This window comes from Sphaerodactylus townsendi, linkage group LG02 (assembly GCF_021028975.2).
Source record: "Sphaerodactylus townsendi isolate TG3544 linkage group LG02, MPM_Stown_v2.3, whole genome shotgun sequence".
Classification (NCBI taxonomy): Eukaryota; Metazoa; Chordata; class Lepidosauria; order Squamata; family Sphaerodactylidae; genus Sphaerodactylus; species Sphaerodactylus townsendi.
This window is the reverse complement of record NC_059426.1, coordinates 146,150,453-146,177,574: the sequence shown is the minus strand read 5'-3', so window position 1 is coordinate 146,177,574 and position 27,122 is coordinate 146,150,453. Positions and strand designations below refer to the sequence as shown.

The following is a 27,122-nucleotide window of genomic DNA, read 5'->3' as shown; positions in this document are numbered from 1 at the left end:
CTGGTGAACCAGATTTGTTTCCTCACTTCTACATTCCTACTGGGTGACTTTGAGCTAGTCACAGTTTTTTTCAGAACTCTCTCACAAGGTGTTGGTTGTGGGGAGAAGAGAAGGAGTTTGTAAGTCCCTTTGATTCTCTTTACAGGAGAGAAGGGGGGATATTAATCCAAACTCCTCCTCCTCCTCCTTCTATCATTACTGATCTCCTGGTGACAGAGATCAGTGCCCCTGGAGAAAATATCTGCTTTGGAAGGTGGACTCAATGAAGAAGAAGAAGAGTTTGGATTTATATCCCCCCTTTCTCTCCTGCAGGAGACTCAAAGGGCTTACAATCTCCTTGCCCTTCCCCCCTCACAACAAACACCCTATGATGTGGGTGGGGCTGAGAGAGCTCTGAGAAGCTGTGACTAGCCCAAGGTCACCCAGCTGGCATGTGTGGGAGTGTACAGGCTAATCTGAATTCCCCAGATAAGCCTCCACAGCTCAGGCGGCAGCTGGGAATCAAACCCAATTCCTCCAGATTAGATACATGAGCTCTTAACCTCCTATGCCACTGCTGCTCATTCTATCCAATTGAAATCTCCTCCTCCCCAAACCACACCCTCCTCAGGCTCCCCCCCACCCCCACCCCACCAAATCTCCAGGTACCTCCCAATCAGGAGCTGGCAACATTATCATGGAAATATTAGAGCTCCATCGTTCCTGTTTTCACAAGAATCTTCAGCTCAGTGTAAGCTACTGAAGAGGCAGCAATACAAATTGCATCTATGAATGTTGTATGTTTTGTGGGTGCTGCCCTAGTGTTTGTCCCCTTGCCTTGCAACAACTTCAAATATTGTAACACAGAAGCACCAGTGGGCACTTTCATCTTTAAACAAGCCTGTTACAAAAGATGTGCTCCAGGCATTACATATACAGGAGTTTGTTTTACCAGCTGTTTCTAAAAATACCTCTATATTTCTGTCTTCCCCATTTTGGATTACTTTACTTCTAGGGATGTTTCATGCCAGGAAGAGAGGAAAAAAAGTACATGATAGATATGGAAAACAGCATCTGTTGGGAAGATCACACAGCTTCAGGGATGGACTTTTAGACTTGCAGTTACTGTTCAAAAATAATAACAAAAAGCTATGAATGAAACAACTGAAAATGCCACTATCCCTGACTCCCTTCCCGCTTTCTACAAAGCTAACCAAAGGGTTTATTCTGCTAATACAGTCATTGTGCATTTTGGTAACAGATGTTCCTGCGAGGTAGAAAAAGTTCCGCTAATCTGCAGATGGGTTTAATTTTCTGGATGTCATGTCAAAGGGGGGGGGAGGTGTGTGTGGGGAGGGAAAGGTATGATAATTAAAATAACTTCATTCATGGGGGCAAATGAAACTCATGTATGCCTAGCAAAGCATGATGCACATGGATTATATGTTTTCCTTTTATGAGAAAGAGAAGAGAGAGAAGAAAGGAGGACATTTTTGGAGCTTTTTGCTAACACTTTGATATTTAAAAAGGTAAAATGAAGCTAGTTGATGATTTGCTAATGTTCATGGATAATGCCGTAATAATAGATTTCCCATGCATAAGTTATTCTATTAATTTCTACAGTTCCTGCATTAGTACAGGTGATTATACTGGCAGGGCCAATGTGATGCAGTGGTTGGAGTGTTGGACTAGGATCTAAGAGACCCAAGTTCAAAGCCCGCCCCCCCATGGAAGCTTGCTGGGTTGGCCTTGGGTCAGTCACACGTACTCAGTCTCACCTACCTCATTGGATTGCTGTGTGGCTAAGATAGAGCAGAATGATGTAACCCATTTTGAGTCTCCACTGGGAAGACAGGCAGGTGTAAACAAAGCATATCAATACATTCATTGTGAGTGTCTTTACCTTTTCTTCTTCCACAGTAGATTCTGTCAACTTGAACATCTGGTAGTGAGGGAAACTTTTGAGGAGACTTTGATTATGGATTTTGCCATTGTCAAGGCATTTAATAAAAAAGCCAATATCCTCTACAGACCCTTTATAATCCAATAAAAATGGAATCATAGGGCAGCCCATAATCATCTGTCCCTTGAATTGGCTGTTGTGGGTTTTCTGGCCTGTCTGGCAGTTTTTCCTCCTAACGTTTTGCCTACATCTATGGCTGGCATGTTACTGTGACAAGCCTCTGAAGATGCCAGTCACTGTAACAGACTTCTCTCTGTGATACACCTCTGATGCCGGCCCAGATGCAGGCAAAACATTCGGAAAAAGATCTACTAGTAACTAGACCATGGCCACACAGTTCGGAAAACCCACAACAACCAGCTGTGTTGAATCTGGCTGTGAAAGTCTTCGACAATACAAATTTTATCAAGGATTGGCTATCATGTAAATGGCAGAGAGGAATTCACTCTTAAAGCATTGCAGATAAAGCAACTCCAGAGACCTTATTCAGAATCTTAGCACGTATAACCTATTCTGTTTCTCTACATTGTACTCCCAGAGGACTATTTGTGATACAGCAAGTCTCATATCTGCCCATCTCCTTATACTTCTGTATTCACAATGTCTTCCATTGCTGGCAATGTTACCAACAAATATGAAGCACAAACATAACTGCAAATGCTGGATTTTCAAATCTCTCTTCTAGAACTCACTATATATGGTCAACTGCATTTTTTTAAACATCACAGTCTACGATTTAGGGTAAGTGGGTGGGTGTCACAATATCACTTCCCCCCTTTTTGGAAGCCAGCACGTGTAGTGTAGTGATTAAGAGCGGGTGGATTCTAATATGGAGAACCGGGTTTGATTCCCCACTCCTCCACCTGAGTGGCAGAGACTTATCTGGTGAACCAGATGTGTTTCCTCACTCCTACATTCCTGCTGGGTGACCTTGGGCTAGTCACAGTTCTTTAGAACTCTCTCAGTCCCACCTACCTCACAAGGTATCTGTTGTGGGGAGAGGAAGGGGAAGGAGCTCGTAAGCCACTTTGAGTCTCCTTACAGAACAGAAAGGTGGGATATAAATCCAAATTCTTCTTCCTCCTCCTCCTTCTCCTCCTCTTCTTCTTCATCTGTTGCTCTGTGTATTTAGTCTGTAGACTTGTATGCTTAAGGTCTTTGAAAAATTCCTTTGCTTTCAGTGCAAAAAGCCATCTTAAAAACATGTTCCTGACTCTTCTTTACCAATATGATTTACTTAGTATTTTCCCCAATTTCCCCTCACTTATTTGTGCAGCTCAGAATCAAAGCTAACAAGAATGAGAATCTGCTTAAAGCAAGTTTAAGATATATTGGGTAGCACCAAGTCTTCTGCTTCCATTGTAAAAAAAAAAAGAGAGAGAGAGAGAGAGAGAGAGAGAGAGAGAGAGAGAGAGAGAGAGCAGACCTGGAGACTGAAATCTGTAAGGAACAAGTCTGTCTCTTATAGAGTCAGGAGAATTTCACCATGTAATTAAGTAACAGGTAAAGGTACTCCCCTGTACAAGAACTGAACATTACTGACCCATCGGGTGACATCACATCACAATGGGTGTAATTATTTCATTTTAAATGAGAGTAGGTTCAAGCCACGTGGTTTTTGGATTAGATTCCTGATTCTTTAAAATTCCTGCTATCTTTTGTGTACTTCTGGATAACTGGGTGAGAAATTATTTTACAATCTTGCATAATGAAAGTAAGTGCATATATAATTGCTCATTTTCTAAAAGAAAGACATTAATACTTCCTTTTCAGTGTTTTAAAGTTCTACCTCTTCTACACTTTCTGCTAAAACCCTTATTATTTCTTATCAAGATTTTAGACAACTGAAACTTTATGGCAAGCCTTCTGTACCTGACACACTTCCCTTCAAGCAATCCATTCAGAATTCCTCATATAAATTCATGCCCATCTAACTCTCTAGTGACTCCTTTCATTCACTTTCAAGGTTCTAGTTCTCACTGCCATGACAACAATGGGCCTGTATTTCTGCCAATACCAGCTATATCTATTCAAAAGTACACAGGGGGCACAGGGAGACTGGCAAAACAAAACAGCCTCCCCCACCACTGAGAAGCTTCTATGGGTCTGGATGGTCTTATGTGACTCAAAAGTCCAGATTTCCCGCTGCCAGGAGGAAGCCGGGAGGAAGTCGACTAATGTCAGTTCCTCTTCAGCCATGCCCCTGACCAGCCCCCATCGCAACACTATCAGCAGCAGGGGCACCAAGACACTGATGCCATGTCCTGCGCCATGTCCCAGTGCTGGAAGAGGTTGGCGGCATCTACATGCTGGCTATTTCACCCCTTTCCTCAGTAAGTGACTTGGGAAAGGCATTTCTGTCAGCAGAAGCCCACACCACTTCCTGTGGCAGATTCAGCCCCCCCCCCCCGCCCCCCAAGATGGGGATCTAAGTCTCTGTTGTATGCTGCAGTGTAAGTGTGAGGGGAAGAGGGGAAACCAGACCCTTCCAAATGCAGTCTTTATCCCTGAAACTAGCACTTTGAGAGGGGAGAGCACATACAGCAAAAGGGTACAGCACATCAAACCTGTTATACCAGTGGTTCTCAACCTTCCTAATGCCGCAACCCTTTAATACAGTTCTTCATGTTGTGTTGCCCCCAACCCTAATGTTTATCCATTTTATAGATGGAGAACACTGATGCAGAGAGTCTTAGGTGACCCCTGTGAAAGGGTCGTTCGACCCCCAAAGGGATCCTGACCCCCAGGTTGAGAGCCACTGTGTTATACTGTAAATGCTGCACCCACTTCATAGGAAACTGGTGAGGGATCAGTTCTGTTACATAATTTGCTGTTATCATGTCTGTTTTGGTCCTTATAGCTTAGCAAATGTACACAAGATCATTGTGGAATTAAATTACAATTCCAACAGATCTTGGGTTCTGGATAAGGAATAGAATTCCTTTTATGTGCAGTGTACAACATCAAATACCCTTCTGGGTCTGAACAAAATAGGTAGTAGCAACAGGTGCAACACCAGCAGCATAGTACCTCTTTTAAATTAGTATAGCATCTGCAGTACTACTGTACTTTGGCAGCAACCTGCATAAGGCCCCTGTCATTGATTGTACTAGGTAGGCAACAATAACAAACTGTATGAGGGATGTGGAGAACTGTGAACCTTTGGAACAATATGAGTATCTCACTAACCGAAAAATTCTCTTTCCAGAATTCTATGAACTCTGAGTCCAGGCTCTGCCAGCAAAAGCTGGGGTATAAATATAATTAATCATAATAGATGATAGATAGATAGACCAATTTCTATTTTTCTTTTCTTTTAGCTGATTCTCAACAGTGCTTAGTTTCTAGAGCATACTTAGTTCTTACCAGATAAGTTTTTGGTGTTTTTGTCCTGTCCTACCACCTACTTTTCAGTCCAGGTCAATTCTGGAACCCAGTTTGCTGTGCATCTGGTTATATTCCTATAATTCACTCGTGAAAAATGGTACCCTTTTAAAAGAAAAGTAAGAAAGCCATTTTGATAGTTTATAAAAAGGTTGAAAAATAACCTTTCTCTAGAGAGGTCATAGAAGGAGGAAGGAGAACAGTTATGTCATGTTCTCGGAGGAAATGTATAAAATCGCAGCAGGGAAGGCCTTAAGTCTGTATAAGCAGAAAGGCTTTGAAGCACTTCAGTGACTCTGAGCTTGTGTGTTCTTTTCTGTAAAGTAAAAACCGAAAGGCCCCTTATTAATGGCAGCCTCCAAGCCTAACCTTGTCCATTCTACACATAGATTTAATCAGGGATGCCAGAGATTTTGCAACAATCTTGGTTGGCGGTAAAATACATGATGTATTAGAGTTGCCAGGTGCCCCCAGCTACTTACAGGGGATAGTGTTTCACAATGATAATCAGACTGTGAAATGATTAAGGATGGGCTCTGTCAGGGAGGGCATTTGGATAATTCAGTAAGAACCCCCCCCATACCTTGTTGGTACTTTTTGAGGTTTGTTCCCCAAAAAAAGGTGGCAATAAAAGAAAGCTGAATAAGCTGCATTTTTCAGCATTCTTGGCTGCTTCGATCTGCAGTCCTTTTTTTTTAAAGCCTCTTTAGGGGCATACTGCCAAGGGGAACATATGGGGGCAAATGTCCCTGGGCAGTGCCCACTCAGTCCCATGGGGGAGGCAGAAAATCACCCCACACCCCTCCTCCTTCTCCCACACTGACTTCAAGACAAGTCAGAAGAAGACGAAGTAGCGGTGGAGCGGCCAGCATGGACAGGGGCACTGAGCTTTGGGTGAGCTGCTGGCGTGCACTGCCTGACCCCTTCCCCCCAGGCTCCCCGCACCACCCAGCCTGCCCACCAGCTCTGCTGCCTTCCTCGGGGGCACTGAAAGTGGGAGGGTCCTGGCTTCCTCACCCCACCTGGCCACCTTTATGGGGGAGGTGGCGCAGGATAGGTCCCATGGTCAGGCTTTGGGAGGTGTGGGGCTGGGTTGCTGGGCTGGTTGGGACAGCCCCCCTTACACGCTGACCCAGAATTGCACCACCTTCTGCTGTGCTGCGCATCCCGAGGGGCTAGGTTGTGCAGGGAAGGCCAGGCTGGGGCTGGGCAAGGGAGGTGGGCTGGCAGGGGCTTCTCCCCCCCTGGCAGTGGAAAACTCAGTTCCTGCCACAGGCTCCATTTTTTGTTGATACATCACTGCCCTCTTCCCCTTTATCAGTGACATGCTTGACCCAGCTAGGGGTCGGCCTGGTCAGGCCCCTGAATCCTGCAGATTCAGCCTGGCTGGCTCTAGCTTTTTACTGCTGGCTCCACCCCCAAAGCTCCATCCCTGAAGTCAGATGAACGCTAGATGCATTCTGCTCCATTTGGAGGCAGGCATATTTTGGGGGTCTGGATTTAAAAACCTGAACATTTTTTGAAAACTCAATAAGCCAATATGGAATATTGGCTTGTTCAGGTTGATCGAAAATTTCTGGGTCTGTTAAACCTGAACCTGAAAAATACCAATAATTTTTTTTGCCCACCCCTAATGAACAACTGAGCAAGTATTGCAACTCCCTGTTGGTCCAAAGTATTGAACAAGCATGCAACTCCCTGGTGGTCAAAAGTTGATTCAGATATCCCAATGGTCATTGTGTGCAAATCATATTCCGAATGAGGCCACACAAGAGCATTATATGACTGGTCATTATGTTTTCTGTCCTTTCTCAATAACCCCCAGCATGAAATTCACCGTTTTCACCACTTCTGCACTTTCATCAGGCTATGTACTTCAACAGCAATATCTCTTTCAATCTCAGCCACAGCCAGTTCAGACCACATTAGAATATACTACAATTTTTCCCCAGTGCGTGTTACCTTACTCTTACCAACACTGAACTTCACTTGCCATGCTGCTGACCACTCAATTTAGACAGATTTATTTATTTATGTATATTTCTATCCTGCCCTATACCCGAAGGTCTCAGGGCAGGTACACAATAAAATTATAAACTGAACACAACAGAAACTGTTCAAAATTCCTAAAAGCCTATTAAAATTCCTAAAAAACCTATTAAAAATAACGGCATGTCGAAAGGGGAAAACCATCTCTTCAGCCAAAGGCCAGGGTAAATGTGCCTTATTAATTTTCTAAGCGCATTAGAGAAGATGCTTGACACACCTTGAGGGGAGATCATTCCACACTCTTGGGCTGCTACTGAAAAAGCCCTGTCTCAGGTCTCCAGACTCTCCTGGAGCTCTTCATAATCTACTTTGGTTTTCACCATCCTGAATAATTTGGTATCATCTGCAAATGTAGCCACTTCACTACTCACCTCCTGCCCAAATAACTGATGAACAAATTAAATAGCACCAGTGCTAAAACCAATCCTTTCTGACACCACTGCTGACTTCCCTTCATTGCAAGAATGGTCAATTTATTTCTACTCTCTGCTTCCTTCATTACAATAACTGTCAATTTATTTCCACCCTCTGCTTCCTGAAGTTTAACCAGTTTTAAACTAATAAAAAGGCTTGTCCTGTTATAACAGAATTCTGAGTTTATTCAGGAGTCTTTGCTGAGGTACCTTGTCAAAAGCCTTTTGGAAGTCCAAATATATAATGAATATCACATCACCCTTATACATGAATGTTAAGCTGCTGTCCAGCTCTTTCTCCTTCATACTGGGATCTGAGGCTGCTGTACCCCCCAGGACTCATTTTTTCTGCAATGAGCTTGGGCCTCAGTCTCAGAATAAAGAGAGAAGGGGGGGATTCACAGCAATGCAGGGCCTTCTCTTTCCTATCTTCCTCTCCCTTGATAACATGGAAGAGGCCTGGTTCTTCCTCCTGCACCCCACTTTGTCACATGTCCAATCGTTTCCCTGGGGGTGGACCTCCCTCAGTCTACCCCAATGCCCCAGAAGCTTGGCTGGGACTCCTCTAAACAGTCAGTGCATCCTCCAATGACTGCCTCTCTGGCCTCTTCACACTCATTCCCACCTTCTGCCTCTCCTCTGAGACTGGTTCCTCCAGTCTCCCTGAGCATACAGAAAATGAGGTTTTGTGGACTGTCATCTGGACTGCCCAGCTGATTCTGGCTTGGTTGAGGCCCTGCAGTTGCAGTATGGTGAGGTGGAATAGCTCAGGCCTTCCACTACTGTCACCAGTGTGTTCCTGTTTGGTTTTAGCAGCCACACTTTACTCAGAACAGCAGCAGGGTCAGAACGGGATGATTCTGGTCTCCACATGGAGCACAGAGGTTGTGGCACAGGGTCATATTGCCAGCTGCACAGCAAGTTGCAAGACTATAGGGGTGGGACAGCCACCCTGAGATGCCTGTTTGAGGAACTCCAAAAACATGGGTGAGGCAGGACTTCCATTTGGAGAAGCCATGCTGACTCCCCTTCAGCAGGGTTTGTTCCTCAATGTGCTCAATAATTCTCTCTTTAATAACAGTTTCTACTGGTCTATAATTCCCTGAATTTCTTCTGGAATCCTTTTTTAAAAACTGGTAACAAGAAATCTCTAAAATGATCTAAAATGATCACTAGAAGCATTTTTACAAGTTTCCTTCCCAACTCTTACATCATTGTTTAAAACCTAACAAAAAAGTTTTGCACTCATCTGTACATTACATTTAAGTACTTTGGCAAGCTGGAAAAAGGCACTCACTATTTGTATAAATACATAAATGAAATTTTAGAAGAAGATGCGTTTTTATAGCTATAACATTCAGACTGGAAGGGTTTTATCCCAGCATAATTAAGCTGTGCAGTGGGCAGTGGGGTGCCTCCTCATGTGTAAATACAGAAATACAAGGAGACCACCACTATGAACCTACCACGTGGCGAAGAGTCCTATGGAAAGTGCTTTATGCATAATGGGCCTATCAACTGCTGGAACTGGGTAAACCCGTTTAACTGCTTTCCCTACAACAGGAGGGATTTGTTGTTATGTGTCTACAAAGTTACCAGGGGGGAAGCATTTGGAAGTACTTGCAACACACAAAACTTGTCTTTACAGTTACTAGATATCACTATATAATCCAGGCATCAGAGTTAAGAGATACTGTTATCTATTTTTGCCCCTTGTGGAATTTCCTCTAGGGAAGATTGAAAGGGAAGGAGGAGGCAGGAGGGGAAAGGAAGCGAGAGAACTGCAAGGAATTAGAACATCTTACGAACAGAGAACAGAATCACACAACAGCACTAGAATAATGGATCTCAAGACACAGTAACATGACAGATGGAAACGGACAAGACATAAGATTGCTACTCAAGAGGTTGGGAAAGGGAAGGAAGCAAACAAAAAATCCAAATAAAAACAAATGTAGGGGGTGCTGAAGTAGCCAATGGTAACTGCCAAATTATCAAAAAAAATTAAAACTATAACAAAACATTTTTTTTAAAACCCTCCCCTTCTGCTATGTTGAAAAGTATGCTACAAATTTTCTGGGTTGGCCTGGATGTGTTATTTAATGAAATACAAGATGGAGTCATCACAACTCATGCATTAGTTAATGGAGAACATAAATGGTTAGTTGTAAGTTGGCTGATATTTACAGCATGCCACAAAAATGAGCCTGCATGACCTCAAAGTAAATAAAAATCAACACAACAGACATTCTGCACTTGCAATAAAATTCTTTTTATGCCATCAGCAGTTTGTATGTGAGAGTAGGATGGGGTCTGGAGGAGGGTGATTAGAGGAAATTTTTCCCCCGTTACATTTCTTATTTTTTAAAAATACACCGCAGTACGTTTACAAAGAAGTGAGGCACTCCACAGAAGCAAAAAGGGAGGGGGGAGGAGGGACATAAGGCAGAATAAATAAAGGAAGGCAAGACTCTTCATTCTTTTGCACACAACTTTCTTGGGCGAATTTATTTGAATGTGTAAAATTTGAAATCTTTAGGATGGCAAGAAAAGATTTTGTTTGATTGCAGATCTACATCTTTATCGAGTAGGCTGAAGTATTATTTCATTGGAATTACTCCAGAAATAAATTTGGTTTAAAAGTGCATCAAAATGGTTTTCAAATTAAAATAAAATGGCAACATGGTACCATCATGATTCAAAAGATAAACAAATAATAAATAACTCAAAAGGAACTATCAATCACCAAAAATTCATGCGGCACAAGATGAGGTGAAACGACAGAAAATGTTCTTCAAATATATACATTGTATATATCTATCGATACGGGCCCCAGGGCAAAACCTGGAGATATCGATAGATATATCTGTATAATTTCTAAAAATCTCCTTGCCCCAGCCCTCCCCAAGGATAACCAGTGGATGAGATTATCATTTAAAAGAATAACATAAAGGAAAAAAATCTAAAGAAAACTTAACATGCTTTGTACACTAGTAAATAACGGTATCATGCAGCTGTCCATATTAGTCGATGCTAGGAAATGAGGGCATGAATTTCTGTGTAAACATATGACTGGATGATGGGGGCTATTGCTGGTTTTTTACCTTATTCTAGATTACTATTTATATAATTTTTATATATATATATATATATGTACACACACACACATGTATGTAGTACATTGTCTAAATATCCTTGAGAGGGGTTTTGGAGCTTCGAAAGGAGAACAGTCAGTTCACTGAAATCAAACCACTTTAAATAAAATTAAATTAAAAGGAACTCTATAAAGCATTTGCATGACCAGTCAGTAAAACTTGCTCCTTTGCTTCTCTTGTGGCCAAAAAGCAAAGCACATGTAACTGAGAAGTTCTATCAAACAACTGCTTGCTTTAAGACAACCCCAATTTTGTACTTCTGTTTTGAAAGAACAGCCTTCTGGTCTGCCTATTCCTGGGCTTTGCATTCTGGATTTTCTCAAAAGAAACCAGTGAGCATCAAAAAGAAGTAATGCAAACAAAGGGGGAAGCATGCTCCAAGGAGCATGTCCAAAAAGTTTGCTCATGGGTTAGAGTCCAGTGGTTCTCAACCTTCCTAATGCTGCGACCCTTTAATACCATTCCTCATGTTGCGACCCTTTAATACCATCCCCCAACCCTAACATTTATCCATTTTACAGATGGAGAACACTGATGCAGAGAGTCTTAGGCCACCCCCGTGAAAGGGTCATTTGACCCCCAAAGGGGTCCTGACCCCCAGGTTAAGAACCACTGGGTCAGACTGTCCAAGACATCTGCTATAGCTTCAAAGCCTTGCTTCTTTGTAAAAGATTATTTCAGACAATCTAACACTAACCATTCTAGTCATATGGTGATGAATTCTTCATTGGTTATCTCCAACTGAAAGGTGCTGCTTGGAAAGGTCTATTATTGAGCTACTTTGGAATCTCTTCTGAAGGCTTTGAACTCTCTTTTTTTCTCATCTGATATCTAACTCTCCTTCTTGATCTCCAACCTCTCTGACTGCCCCATCTCTCTAGGTTATGCTTACCAACTTGATAGCTCAATGGGTTTGGCAACCAGCAGTTGGCATAGCCCTTTTGGGCTGCCATTGGCCTTAGCTGTTCTGGCTTTGAATGGTTAGTTCTAAGAACTCTACATAAAATCACAGTTTTTGGTGATTTCTAGAGCTACCCTATGTCACTTCTGATGTCTTACCAGAAGTGAATGACACCATCCACAGTTGACATCATGGGATGGAGTTATTTTTCTCCTACTGCAGCTTAAAATGGCAGCAGGAAACAGGATCTCTGTCCTGACTGGAAACTTCAAAGCAATGTTTATTCATATAATAATGTTACCAAAGTAAATAACAAACTTATAAAATTGATTTGGTATTGAATATGCTATGTATGTATTAATTTGGTTTTTATGTTTTTGAATACACAAGGTCCCTTGAATAAACCACTGGGTGAAACAAGGAGAAGCCGGCTCTGTCAGGACATAAAATAGAAGAAAGAAGCAAAATTCAAAGAGACAACACATAGCATACGCTGACAGTAGTGTAAAAATGTGTTATTTACTTTGGTAACTTTATTATGTGAATAAACATTGCTTTGATGAATAATAATTGATTGTTGAAATGCAGGGCAATTTTGCACAGCCTCATTAATATAACACATATGCTTTTGGTTGTGGTTCTGCCTTTCTTCCTTCTGACTGAGGACTTGACAGCCCTATCTACATTCCACGGGTTTTTTAATGAAGGAGAAATGAAGCCATCTTGGTCTCACAGAACCATTTATGAAGTCTTTTACAGTGTAACCCCAAGCAGATGTCTGTGGACTTATAAGGGTATAACTCTGTTTAGGACTGTACTGTTAGAGTGCATCCAGAGTCTTACAGCAGAAAGAGATTCACCTTAAGTAGAAGATGCTCGCCTTGTACAAAATGGATATGGCCAGAACATCCCAAAAAAAGGGGGGGGATGTGTCTGTGGTCTTCAATTTATAAATGTTCATTTATCTAACTTGGCTAGTTTCAGACATGTCAACAACAAATTATGTTGAAATGTTTTAATGAAGTACTCTGAAATTTTTCATCTCTATGGGGCAAGGTTTCAGACCTTTATTTAAAAAATCTACTTCATTATGGTGTCAGCTCCATGTTATCACACTTTGTTGGAAGAATAAAGTATAGTGATATTTTTGTTTTGGAATAAAACGAAACAAAATTCAGTCAGAATTCTCTAATGAAATTGAAGTTGGCATCCAGGCCCAGTAGAAAACATAGATTTTGTTCCAGTGGGGGAAGAACCTTTAAAAACAAAGCTTGAGAACAATACTTAGGCTGTTTCCGCATGGCCAAATAACAGCGCCCTAGGGAAAGAGAAAACACCCTAGGGTGCTGTTTGCACAGGAGGCGCTGCTGCATCACAGCAGTGCCATCCTTGCCCCCTTCCCCAAGCAGCGTCTTCTCGCCGGTGCAGTGCAAACAGCACCAGCACGAGGGTGCCACTTTTGGCTCCTCCAGTGTCTGCGAGGGACTGACCTTGCGTTTCTCTGCAGCTCCGGGTGGCTGGAACGACATGCCCATGCTGCCCTGTGACCCCCGTGTGGAGCCACCCCTGTGGGCAGCATCAGTGTCAGGACTGTCCACATGGGACCATGCAAATGGTCCTGACGCTCCACCGGCTTCAGGAAAGCCGGTGGGAAGCTGCTGCCTCTGGCCGTGCGGAAACAGCCTAAGTTAGAAAATTTTTGTACTATTTCACTTTTTTGACAAGTACCATAAGCACATTAGGCTGTGGTTCTATCCAGTTATCCATGTTTAATCTGGAATATCTCAAAAGAGGGTGCCAAATTCAGTCGCTGGATCCAACCAGTTTTTCTGCTGATGAAAAAGGAAAGAAGGGTCCCTAGTGCCCACCAAAAGTGGCTTCCCAGAAGATCATGGAACCAACATGTGGGGGCTGAATTTGGAAGATATTTCAGGGAATCAAAAAAAACATCTGACTGGGACCAACCCAGTTTGTGTATGGAGCTTCCTTTCATGCCATTCGTTCCTGCCCCCAAATGCTTCAAAGTCAATGGAACGTTCAACTGCTCCATGAGCTGAAGTGAAGGAGTGAGAAGCCAGCTTACATGTGTGCACAGAATTCAACTTTCTTCTGCACATGTTCAAAAAAAGGACTGAAATATGCTTGATTTTTGATACTGGGGGATTTTGATACAAAGGAGCAGGGATATGGATTCTTCTTGTAGCCACATTCCCCCTGGCCACCAATGGAGGATGGAGGGGTAGGGTTGCCAGCAATGGTGGGATTCAAATAATTCAACAACTGGTTGTTTACAAGCACCATTTTAACAACTGGTTCTGCTGAAGTGGTGCGGACCTGCTGTATCCCACCACTGGTTGCCAGGTAGGAAACTCTTGGAAATTTCAGGATGGAGCCTAAGGAGGACAGGGACCTCAGTGGGATGCAATGCCAGAGTCCACTGCCCAAAGCAGCCATATCTCCAGGGGAACTAATCTCTGTGCTGTGGAGATGAGCTGTAATTCCAGGGGATCCCCAGGTCTCATCAGGAGGCTGTCAGTACCCACCACTCTGCGCCATTACTCATGTAACCAAAGTAAAAATCTTGGTACAGAAATAAGACAGAAGCCTTGATTAAGGTTCTAAAAGTTTTTTTTTAATTTATTTTGATTACATGAGTACTTATAACCATTGGTGCAGAGTAGTTGGTATTGACAGTTTCTGGTGCACCTTCCTTCCAAATTACTTTGACAATGGTGGACCCATCCGGAGGCTGGCATCCCTAACTCATCTCATGTGAACTGAGTTATACCCAGAGTTACTTTCCTCAGTCTCACTGGACTTAGTAGTGTGTCTGTTTAGGCTTGCGCTGCAAATTAACTAGGGAGGAATTAAGGCGAACAAAGTATGCCAGGATGTTAAACCACATTTCACTTGAACTTCCTTTCAGATTAGTGTTCTCCAGCGTAACTCCTGTAAGTTTCCAAACAGCATCTTTATGGATGAACAGGCACATCTCTCTTTGTTTCTCAGAAGCTTGATTCATTCACTGATGCCACATCTCAAGGTTCCGTAACACTGTAATTCATCACTAGGGAAGTAGCTGTGATATTACTTTCACAACATCTCTGCAGGCAATGGATAAGAGAAGCAGATTGATAAAGAAGGATAAAGGCCTCTATTTTAAATGCAAATTTCTTGGCAACCAGAGAAAGGGGGGGAAAGTTTAATGAGGTCCTAAAAGATTAGAAGTGGAATTTAAATCAATGATTCTTAGCTGCTGTTGAGAATACCTAGTGCTTCAGCCTTTTATGCATGAAATCTGCTACCTAGTGTTAAGTTTCTTGGGGCCTCTGTAGCATCAGGCTTGGATCTGGAGGAAGCATCAACATTTGAGTGGCCATTGCTGCCCCTCCCCTTGGTATTGCTTCAACAGGGTTGGATCTAGTGATCTGTGGTGAAAGGCACCAAATGTTGCAGTTCTTTCTGACCCCAGCACAGTTGATTCTTGGGAGTCACAGGACCCATGTGGGGTAATGCCCATGTGAGTTGGTGGATGGCAGTAAGGAGGGGGGAGGTAGAAAATTCATTCCCTCTTGAGTCCTGCCTTTTTCTATTGGCACAGCTCTGCTAAAGGAAGGAGAAGGGAGCAATTGCATCCCCTTCCCCTTCCTAATGGCAGCTCACTGACCCATTTGGCTGTTTTTCTACCCAGATTCTGTGATCAACTTCTCCAGGGACATAAAAGACTGCTGGAGGGGAGGGGGAGGGGAGCAGGGAGGTTCTGCAACACTTCTTGCATGTGGATTACCAGCTAGCCCATCACATGTAAATCTGCTACATGGCTATAATAAGAGTTTTCCTAAACAAGGGCCCCTTCCGCACATGCAAAATAATGCATTTTCAAACCACTTTCACCACTGTTTGCAAGTGGATTTTGCTATTCTGCACAGATTCAAAGAGCACTGAAAGCAGTTTGAAAGTGCATTATTCTGCATGTGCGGAATGAGCCAAGATGACAATATACTTGCATATATCACACTGTCTAGATTTTATGAAATCAGAAAAATACAGAGGCCACAATCCATAAGGGCATGTTCCCATCGCTTGCCTCAGTGACATGAATGAGAGATGTGCAAAAGCAAGGTTTGCAGATCTCAGCCATCACATCTGTACTCTTGGCTTAGAGCTGAGCTCCAAAGACTACAGGGAAGAAAGTAATGATGTTAACGTAATGATCGAACTGCCTGAAGGTACAAGCAGCAATGTATCAATACTTTGTATGTGTCACCAATGCTTGAACAGCTTTCTCAAAAAGGCTTCAAAGGCTCCTGACGGAGAAGACCTCTGCCATTTCCCTGTACTACGGTGTGCACTGACAAGTCCCTCTGCTTTGTAATACTTTTAGCTTTCGTATGGAACTTCTCAGCTGCATTGCAAAGCCACTGCATCGTTAGATCCTGCCAGAGCAAGTCCTACTTCCAAAGTGCAAGCAGAAGATGAGAGGTGGAAAGAAATGTGAAAGCGCTAGCCCTAGGTGATTTGTTATTATTCCTGCATTAATCTGAAATGCTCCAGGAAATTACAAACAGAATGATCTAAAGTTCGGTCTTCAGCAAAAAAAATATATAAATCTTTAAAATAATAAAATCACCCTTTTTCTTGAAAGTAAAAAAAAAAATCTGACCCAAACCAAATATAAATAAATAAATAAATAAATAAACAAAACACGGTGGTTTATGTGTTTCATAGTTAAGGACAGATTCTCATAAAACTCCATTTTTACAATGTACACAGAAATTCAATGAAATTCTGTTCTCTATTATATAAATGCTTAACTCATGGCAAGCCTCAAAATTTAAACAAACAAATAAGTAATAAAAATAAAGACTTGGGGAAAAATCAGTTAAAGTAAAACAGACTACAGTTGCCTGCTGAATATTACACCGTCATATCTATCTCGCCAGAAGAAAAGCCATCAAATCATCAAAATGCATCTAGGCTTGAAGGGAGAAACTGAGTCCTTTTTCAATTGCCACAATCCATTTTGACTCTTTAGTGGGTACATTTTGAAGCATCATTGTTGCAGGTAACATGGCACAGCTTATTAGTTTGGATTTTTAAAATGCTTTATCTTTCCCCAAATAGTCTGGGTATGCAGAAAACAATATTGAGGTATACAGGCTGCCATGTTAACCACATTCAAAATCCCATGGACAAATGAACTTTTGTGGCATATTCTCACATCCATCAAGGAGGATAAAATAAAAGATGTGGTAATACTTCATTTCTTTTAACTAGCAGTCCAAATTGTAATATGCTTATAAATATATGTGCCTTTTCTTTCTCCCTACCAGAGCCAGCTTAAAAATCACTACAAATATGTAGCGTGATCATTGACAATAGATTGAAGAGGCACTGGTTCCAAATGTTTGGTTTCCTTCAAAGATGGCTTCCCCCAAACAATGGCATCTTGGTGTTTTGCTCTTGCCAACTCCATGGGATTGGATGCTTGGCTTTATGCATTGATATTATATATACAGTTCAGTACATATATACATATATCACATATACATATATAAGCATACCTACATATGTATACAGTCACACACATATATATGTAGGCATTATTTATTGCAAATAAAATGAAAAAGCAAGCAAAATAGAAGACTGACCTGGCTTACCTACACTCTGTTCACATTCAATGAGGTCTTCGTCATCATTGGAACATTCTGCTGATGAAACGAGGTCATCTGTTGTCTGATATGAGAACAATAAAAAAGCGCAGTCAATAAAGAAAATGCCAATAGCAATTAAAGAGAAATACATAACCGAGAGGAGCTTAATCAAATATAACCACCGTGATTGGGAAGACTGCAGAAACATCAACAGCAATATTAACAGCATAATCCAACCAGAATTACAACTCCTCTAAATCTCAGTAGGTGTAGCAGGGTGTAACTCTGGTTAGGATGGCACGGAGAGTCATCTCCCATGCATTTTTGCCTCTCAATGAATGCCTCATGAAGGCATTTATTGGGTGAGCTTATGCTGTCTCACTATTGACATTTCTGATTTTATACAGTTGTCAAAATAATATATATTGTTAAAGACCGGAATCAACTGGCTGATGTAGCTTTTCCAGCCAGAGAGCCTCGAAACCCACAACAGCCAGTCAAAATAATACTTTGTCCACAATGCTATTGACATTTCTTATATTATACAGTTGCTAAAATAATTATTTGCATAATTCTTTGCAAACTCTACCACAACCCTAAAAGTTAGCTCAGTTAAATTAGGCCCCTCCTCCAGCATTTCAGTAAGAGTAGCAAATCTCTTCAGGAAAGGTCTATATAAAAATTAATAAATATACCCCTGAATCATGTGGAAAATTCAGATAATACTGATATTATTTACATTCTAGTAGAGTGCTACAGCCCTGACCTTGATGGCTCAGGCTAGCACAGTTCTGTCATCTCTCAGAAGCTAAGCATGGTTGACCCTGGTTAGTAATTGTATGGGACACCACCAAGGAAGTTGAGTTGCTATTCTGAGGCAGAGATAGCAAACTACCTCTATTCGTTTTTTTGCCTTGAAAATTCTACAAAGTCAGCCAAGACTTGACAGCACTTTCTACCACCAAAATGCTGCCGAGGATATCATTTACAATCAGGTGGAACACATCTTTTCCGCAGATAGTCCTGCTTGTTTGAAATAAAGGTGGACAATATGGTAAGCTTGCAAATGGAAAAACACTGTAAAAGAACGAAACAGCATATTTCCTTCTAGGTACAACCAGATAAAGCAAAGCATATGGCCCGACCGAAGTTATAGCCATAGCCCTGCTAAATACACAGAGATGGAGCTCACTGAGATGTTAATGGAATGGCCAGAGCACAGCAGGTGGGGGTGGAAGGTCTGGCAATGAAAAGGCAAAGCCATCATCTGCAGCTCCAGTGAATTGCAGCACATGTTTCTTCCACTTTCCAGCTGGTGATTCTTTTCTCCATGTTTTTTTGTCCGCTGTTCTAATTAACAAGCAGCATGTACTGCATTGTGTGAAGGAGAAATGTAATGACGTTTCTCCTCAGAAGCAACTCCTTCATGTAATTGTTGCAATTAGCCGAATTACTAATGGAGACACCATTAGGGAGATTCTATAGAAGCCTCTGGACATGGGCTGTAGTGCTTCTGCACAGAGTACAAAATTACACTGCTGCTGGCAGCAGAAGTCTGATACTGAATTATTTTCTCTTCCCTTTGCCACTCTTGTATGGTATTGTGGGGAGGAGCATGGATTACACAAGGATCTGGGTCTGTGTAACAATATCTGTGTGGTACGCTGGAGAAAAAAACTTGCTGGGGCAGACATGGCCAACGATTATCAGAAGCTGTTTACAACTTAGACTTCAAATTCAATTTTTCTTTGTCCTCTGCCTTCCTATCCTGAATGCAACAAGGAAAATTAAGAACAAATTGAAAGATACTTTAAATTGTGGCTTCCAGCAAAGCTGGATTTTGGAGCAACAGGTCTTGCCCACATGTATAAGAATGTCCATATTCTGGCAACACAACACCATTGCATCCACCAGCATCAGGGGGTTTAAGCAGTGAAGAAGAAGGTCTGGGGCAAGAGGTGGCCATCTTCAGTAGGGCCAGTGGATATATGTGCCTTGACCCTGTATTTATATTCCCTCCAACTAGATTTATGCCTTATTCCCAGAACAGCATCTACCCTGAGGATGAGCTTGAAAGATATGGCTACACAATGTGTTCTGAGGTTGCCTATCAATCCACAGCACAATGTCCTCCATCAGCAGATCCAAATGGGCCAGACTGAACCTGAGAATGAAGACAGGGGCAATTCTATGGGAGCATAACTGCTCAGTATTTTTGTTTTGCACATCCCCTCTTTGGTCCTGCATACTTTGCAAGGATGGAAAATACACATAGCCCATCCAACTGAGTAATAAATCTTAAGTAATATGAGGAAAGACAAGACAGGAACTAGAAAGGCAACATACAGGGGGTAACAAAAGTGTGTGGAATGGTAGAATGTTGGACTAGAATCTGGGTTTAAATCCCCACTCAGCCATGAATCTGAGTGGGTAGTCGTGGACCAGTTGCTCTCCTCCTCACAGCCTAAATTACCTCACACGTACATGGTTGTTGAAGACAAAATGGAGTGGGGGTGGGGAAATCTTGAACTCATTGGAGGAAGGGTGAGATAAAAATGGGATAGATTAAATGATAAATTTCTACATGGATACCTAGCCAGAGTCTGCACAATACAACAATTCAATCCCTGTGTTACTGCAACAGTTCTAAAAAATATGTGACGCTTTGGTAAAGAAGCTCATCAACAGATGAAATCCTATTACTAGACGAGTCCCCAAGAGTGGACTTCAATATTTTGATCCCAAACACCCTATTTCTATGCTTGCTTGCTACAGAAAATTGGTGTGCATTGCTTGCTCAAAAATAAAACACTCGTGCCCTGGGGGAGGCTAACCCATTTCGATAAAAGCACCTTATTCATGAGCTCTGCCATATAAAGTGTGAAATAGCAGCAGTTAAATACCTTGTGGTTTAGTGACTTGATTCACAAGTGCTGTGAGCGGTCAACTCAGTTTTAATCTACTCTGTAAAACTCTGTTCTCCTAATACCCTCCTGTGTCTCCCCAGTAAGGATCCCATGACACTGTGCAGACTCTTTACTCTCTACATAATAATGAGACAGCAATCAAAGTGTGCAAAGAAGAGACAACAAGCAGAAATGCCACTTTGAAATTAACAACACAGAAAGGTTTTCTCTGATCATATTATTAAATTGTATATTAAACTCAATAATTTGGAGGTGTTAGATGGTTATTTGCTTGGAATAAAATGAAAGGGAAAAGCCAGTTCCTACACAGACACTGTATATAAGCAACCCACTCGGAAATCTGCTTTTGGGCTGTTTTGCTATTAGTAGTCCAATCTACAAGAGCAGCAGAATTGTGATCCAATCATTTCTGACTATAGATGGAAAAGTCACATTTTTAGTGCACCCCTAAGAAACCAAGAATATACATACATGAGCCTCATTCAGGCATAAAAATGGCTGTGTCTGTAGATGGGGTTGTGATCACTCTTGATTTCATGGAACAGCCTGTGTGTGAGACACAGCAGTTTTTAAATTCCCCAAGACAGCCAGCATGGTATAGTGGTTAGGAGTGGTGGACTATAATCTTGAGAACTGGGTTTGATTCCCCACTCCTCCACACAAGCAACAGACTCTAATCTGGTGAATTGGGTTTGTTTTCCCGCTTCTACACATGAAACCTTTGGGATGAACTTGGGCTTGTGACAGTTCTCTCTGACCTCTCAGTCCCACATACTTCACAAGGTGTCCATTGTGGGAAGAGGAAAGGAAGGAGTTTGCAAATGTCTTTGGGACTCCTCAAGGTTTAGAAAAGTGGGGTATAAATCCAACTCTTCTCTTCAAACTCTTCTCACTGCAGATGTCCCATGAATGGGGTCAGCAAACATGACTCTGGGCTCCTTGATATATATACAGAACATGCCACTTTGATGAAAAGAGCTCAAATGTACATTTAGGCTAGTATCCTCTGATGCCTCCACATTGGCTCCAGCAACTGGTGTTCAGAGATATCCTCCCTCTGAACATGGAGGTTCCATTTAACCATCACTCCTAACAGTCACCGAGCGTCCTATTCTCCATGAATTGGTACAGCCACTTTTTAAAGCCACCCAATTCAGTGGTCATCAATACAACGTGTGGTAGTGGATTCCATAAGATAACTTACGTGTTATGTTAACTAGCATACAGGGAGCACGATCAGGCAATTTCTTTCTCCCTGATATTCTATTTTTCTGCCGTGGCGGGATGCCAAGTTTTGATTTTAAACTTTCTGATACTTAGGCAAACCAAAGGGTAGAACGTGGAGTATGTTGGGGAACTGAGTTTGGGTGTCCAAGTAGAATATGATTAATAACAAAACCTTCCTTTCTATTTGCATGTTAGGTACTAGAAGAAACTGGAAATTCAGGGTATGATGTGCAGTGCCTCCTCCTAACACTACCAACTGAACAGTATGAACAGACTGAATCTAGGGTGTTTTAACACATAAGTCTTCAAGCTAACCTTGGTGTTTCCCCCATGGCCAACATATCCTGGGATAAGGAAGTGAACCATCCTGGTTTGGCCATGAATTCCGCATGGCTTCCGGTCCCAAATCGGGCTGGCCCCATGAGATTTGCCTTATCCCGCGGCTTTCAAAAAACAATGAAACTGGCGTTTTTTTTGGAGAAGCCCACAGAGATCCTGCTCCCATACAAACACCGCAGGAGACGTCCCAGTTTATCTTTCTGGCTTCAATGCCTGCTCTCCCTGCCCCTTAGCTGCAGCCAATCAGAACATCGGAAAAACAGAATCTATGTAAAAGTACACAAACTACGTAAATGACATAAATATTCATGTTCATACACAGAGTTCATACACAATTCACTGCAGTTCTTCCTCCCGGCCTGATCACACTGACGGGCAGCCGTGTGAAGGGAGAAACTGGGATAAAAACACCCCAGGATATATGATCCTGGGTCTATCCCAGGATATTTTGTCCATGTGGAAAACACCCTTTTCTGAATCTTAGTGGAATGAAGAACATTATTTTCCTGGGTCTACACTAAGCAGAGGTTACAAACCTTCATAATACCCTGTAGTTGACTTGGGGGAATCCACAATCCACAACAATGTCAGCCAGCCTTTACTCTGAATCCAAAGTGATGGGGGGGGGGGTGTCTGTTTTTAATGGGTACAATGGGAGTTTCTCTAAAATGAAATAGGCAAAATGGATGACTAAAGTTTCAGTTTGAAAGGGTAAAAGGCAGAAACAGAATATTTACAAAGACTGCATATTAGCTACATAAAATATAAACTCTTAACAAAATATTTCACATTATTCTACTTTAAAATATGTATTTAATCTTTTGTGGAAAAAGTCCTGGCACTGAAATTAATGTCCTTAAAACCAAAGGCAGGTATAAATATCTTTCAATAAAATATCTCTCTGGACAGAAGACTTTTTATTGTTCTCCGAAAGAACTTTTATTGCATTTAAATTATTATTATTATTATTCTTTCTCAGCTTCTCTGCTATGTTTATTGAAATTGCCTTGGTATCAAACAGGGGCAATCAAAGGCTCAGAAGCTTGCATCTAACCTTGAGGATTTATGGATGTATTTACCTTTGAATTCCTTCAGTTTCTCAGAACTGCCTCTAATGAATTATCGTTTCTGTAATCACCACCTTCTAATTATTCACTTCAAGGGTTCCATCAATTTAGTTTTGGATCCAATTCTGAGTCTTTCATTACTATACATCATGATCATTGAGGGAAATTTCTGAATAGCATGGCAGGATGTGGTCAGGACAATTACAAACCCTCTTCTCCTTAGTGACAGCCCAAAGCTGGAATTTATGCTCCAAATCTATAACCTTTGACCCGCTGTTCCACAGAAAATGGCTGTCTGTGCAATCTTCTTCAAAGCGCAGTCCTTTCCAGACCACCTTTATTCACTTGGTGTGCTGTTATTAGACTGGCATTAAGCACCAGATAAAATAAACCCTGCCACAGAACAGTTTTATGAAATTATAAATAACACACCCAATGAATGATGGAGTTCTCAGTTTTAGTGTGAATGAAAAGAGAAAAGACCTATAAATATTTTCCCCAAGTCCAGCAGATAAACTGAGCCACAGTACATTCTTGATGGCTGCCTCACTTTTAAAAAAAAGTAGATTATATTCTTTTATCTGACTGGAGGTTTGTCTGTCTCTCAGCTACTGCATACTCTTCTGTTCCATCTCATCATCTAAATAGCCTTTGGAATGGAAGAAGTAGGTTCTGCTTCTGGATATATTAAGTTAAGCTACAGATCCAGTAATTACAGTTTCTGTTGTTGCTTGCCATGCTTCCCCGGTAATGGTTCAAGCTTGACAGATTACATGGAGGAATCTATTTTTTTTTCCATTTGCAAAAGTAATTATAGCTGGTATGGGAAGTAACCATGAAGAAGGCATAACCAGACTACCCTTTAATTGATGGTGGCTTGAGGTGTCTTCCAACCACCTGAGGTGTCATGCAACACTTGCAAAAAATCAGAGGAGATAACCTTCTTTCTTGCCCCTTGCTGACTTTAAGAATAGCTCAGCAAGTCATGCATTCCTGAAAGGGTTTTTTGAACTTTGGCAAGGTTTCACAAGAGTTCAGCCACCATTTTGGCTGTCCTAGCAATAGTTGCCCAGGCTGAACAGTTGAACCAGGCAAGAAAATGAGGGGAAATTTCAATTTTTTTAAAAAAAGCAGGTACTGAGACACACATAAAATGCATATTGCTCCCCCTTGAGCCTTCATATCTCCAGGAATACTAGAATACTGAGGATATAACAGTATTGCCAGCATAAACGCCTTGATTTCTGTCAGAAAAAGGCAGGGGTGGAAGCAGGGCACTTTCCAGGACTGTCCTGGCTTTTGAAAAAGGACTCACCAGAGCCACACCCAGCAGCAACTACCAGGTGACTTGTTACTAACCCACTTGCATAACTCAACTTACATACTTGCTACTTATTCAGTAGCCACCCTGTGAAAGCCAGTGTGGTGGCTAGCGTTTGAGTTCACAATCTGAGGCTCTTTCCGCACAGGAAACAAACATGGGTGTAGGACGCTATAAAACCTGTTTTTGGGGTCGAGGGGGACTTCACACAGGTCCCATCCCAAAAATGAGTCTGCCCTGTTTTATTTCCCCCAACCTGGGTATTTTGAAACTGCTAGACTAGCAAATCCTGGGTTGAAGCTGCTCTTAAGTGAAAGGCCAGGCAATAGGCACTTTATTTGCCTCCTTTCCACCACGACCTTCATGGTGAGGGAGAAGCCGCCTGCCATTGCCTGGCTGTTCCAGGGAAGTCCCTTTTCCTTTTTAAAAATTTTGTGGGTTGAATATGCATAACTACACAGGGGTATCTGGTCATATTGTGGGACTGTTGGCATGGTTGTGGAGTTCATGTGTAGCAGGATTTTTTTAAGAGTTTCTGTGCAAAGCATGAAAGCAACTTGTGTTTCTGTGGGCTCCAACTGATGCCTGCATGGAATGCATGTGAACAGGTAAACAGGAAAACACGTTCCTTTATCACGACTGCAACCCAGTGGCATAACTAGGCAAACTGGAGCCCTGGGCAAAACCTGAGTTTGATGCCCCCCAGGCGCGTGCCCAGTGCAACGTGCACCCCCTGGCTCCCTTGTAGCTACGCCCAGTGGCGCATCTAGGCAAACTGGAGTTTGGCGCCCCCCATGAGCAGCCACCCTCCCCCACTGTGACCAAGCAATGATTTTTTACACCAGGTCATTTCAAAGTCACCATCACATTATAGAACATGCCCCAACTCACGAATCTGAACACAGCAACGGGCCATGCCACACAGCAAAAATATTTTTTTGAAAATATTTTCAAAATGCTTTCAAAATGTTTTATTACTGCTATGAAAATATTTTATGGTGTTGTATCCAGTCCCCCCAATTGGGGGAAACAGCATCACTTTCAATGTATTGTTAAACTAGAACCCCAGATTCTCCCTTTAAGGTGGATTTAAAAGGAGAATCTGGGCTCCCTAGTTTAAACAATGATGCTGGAATGCACCCCCAAACAACATCATTTCCAATGGTATTTAAACTAGGGAGCCCAGATTCTCCTTTTAAATCCACCTTAAAGGGAGAATCTGGGGTTCCCAGTTTAAACAACATTGAAAGTGATGCTATTTTGGGGTTGAGTCTCCCCCACCCTAAAACAGCATCACTTTCAATGTTTAAACTGGGGACCTCAGATTCTCCCCTTAAATCCATGCCAAAGGGGGGGGGGATTTAAAAGGAAAATCTGGGGAAATTTTGGGGGTGCCTGCTGTCAGGGTTGCAATTGTTAAGCCAGCAGCATCAAACTTTCAGGGTATATTTAGGAGACTCTCCTAATGATATCACCCAGGTTTGGCTAAGTTTGATTCAGGGGATCCAAAGTTATGGACCCTCAAAGGTGTAGCCCCTATCTTCTATTAGCTCCCATTGGAAACAATGGGTGATGGGAGACCCCCTTTGGGAGCCCATAGCTTTGGACCCCCTGGACCAAACTTCACAAAACCTGGGTGGTATCAGTAGGAGACTCTCGGTGATACCTCCCAGGTTTGGTGAAGTTTGGTTTAGGGGATCCAAAGTTATGGACCCTCAAAGGTGTAGCCCCTTCTATTAGCTCCCATTGGTAACAATGGGGGATGGGGCATCCCCTTTTGGAGTCCATAAATTTGGACTCCCTAAACCAAACCTCACCAAGCCTGGATGATAGCACCAGGAGAGTCTCCCGAAACATCCCTGAAATTTTGGTGCTGCTAGCCTAAAAACTGCACCCCCTGCAGGCCAAAAACGGACAACCCTCTAAAATACCAAAACCCCCACAAACGAACGCTGCATTTTTGGCGCCCACCACAAGGGGGTGTCCTGGGCCACTGCCCATTTTGCCCAATGGGCATTACGCCCCTGCTGCAACCCATTATACATTTGCCATGTGGAATCAGCCTGAAAGACCCAAGTTCAAATCTCCATTTTGCTGCGGAAGCTCACTGAATAGGATTATCAAACCTAACCTAGCAACCATTGGGACACCAGGGGGACAAGAGGCATAGAGGATGGTGATCAGCGATAGCATGACATCACTTTTGGAGTTTCCTGGAAGTGATGTCATGCTTCTGTGGGAATTGCTAAAGAGGTAAGAAATCACTTCTGAGTTTTCCTTGAAGTCACAGAGTCCTGGTGGGCACTGGAGACAAAGGGCTGTAAAAAGGTCCACTGGGGGCTAGAAATCTGCCCATACTGGACTCTTGCCAACCCTATTATTGGGTAACTTTGGGCCAGTCACTCTCTCCCAGCCAAACCTATCTCACAAGGTTGTGAGGATACAGTGAAGGAGAAAATGGTGAAAGATGCTTTGGATTCCCATCATGGAGAAAGATGGGATATGAATGATGTAAACAAATAATAAATATAGCTGAAGAGGAAGGAAGGAAGAATTTGATCGGTTGCCTTGCTAATAAAGTTTGCAGAGGCATCTGCCTGGCTAGGCTGGCTGATCTCTTTTGGAATCAGGATGCTGGATTAGATAGAATTTGGCCTAATTCAGCAGGTCTGTTCTTATGGAGTGGGAAAAAACCCTTACTTACTTCTCCACTCCCTCACAGAAAGAAGCCAATAAAAATATG

At 42.3% G+C, this 27,122-nt stretch overlaps 1 protein-coding gene and 1 long non-coding RNA gene across 15 annotated transcripts in view; one reads left to right on the top strand and one right to left on the bottom strand.

The window, feature by feature from the left end:
- LOC125426587 overlaps nt 1-12,414 on the top strand; it is a 35,280-nt gene extending 22,866 nt beyond the window's left edge. Inside the window, exon 2 of the long non-coding RNA XR_007243538.1 lies at nt 12,235-12,414. This is a non-coding gene — a long non-coding RNA (uncharacterized LOC125426587). The remainder of the gene's footprint in view (nt 1-12,234) is intronic.
- Nucleotides 1-27,122, bottom strand: part of NRXN3 (neurexin 3) — a 1,536,364-nt gene that overhangs the window by 35,421 nt on the left and 1,473,821 nt on the right. For 9 of the 14 annotated variants that reach the window (XR_007243535.1, XM_048485036.1, XM_048485037.1 and 6 more), the window contains one exon: nt 17,496-17,580. Coding sequence is in view for 13 of the 14 variants with exons in the window: in XM_048485036.1 (XP_048340993.1) it covers nt 17,496-17,580 (85 nt within the window). In the remaining variant the exon portion in view is untranslated. The remainder of the gene's footprint in view (nt 1-17,495; nt 17,581-27,122) is intronic. The other 5 variants (XM_048485034.1, XM_048485045.1, XM_048485043.1 and 2 more) reach the window with 1 other exon arrangement.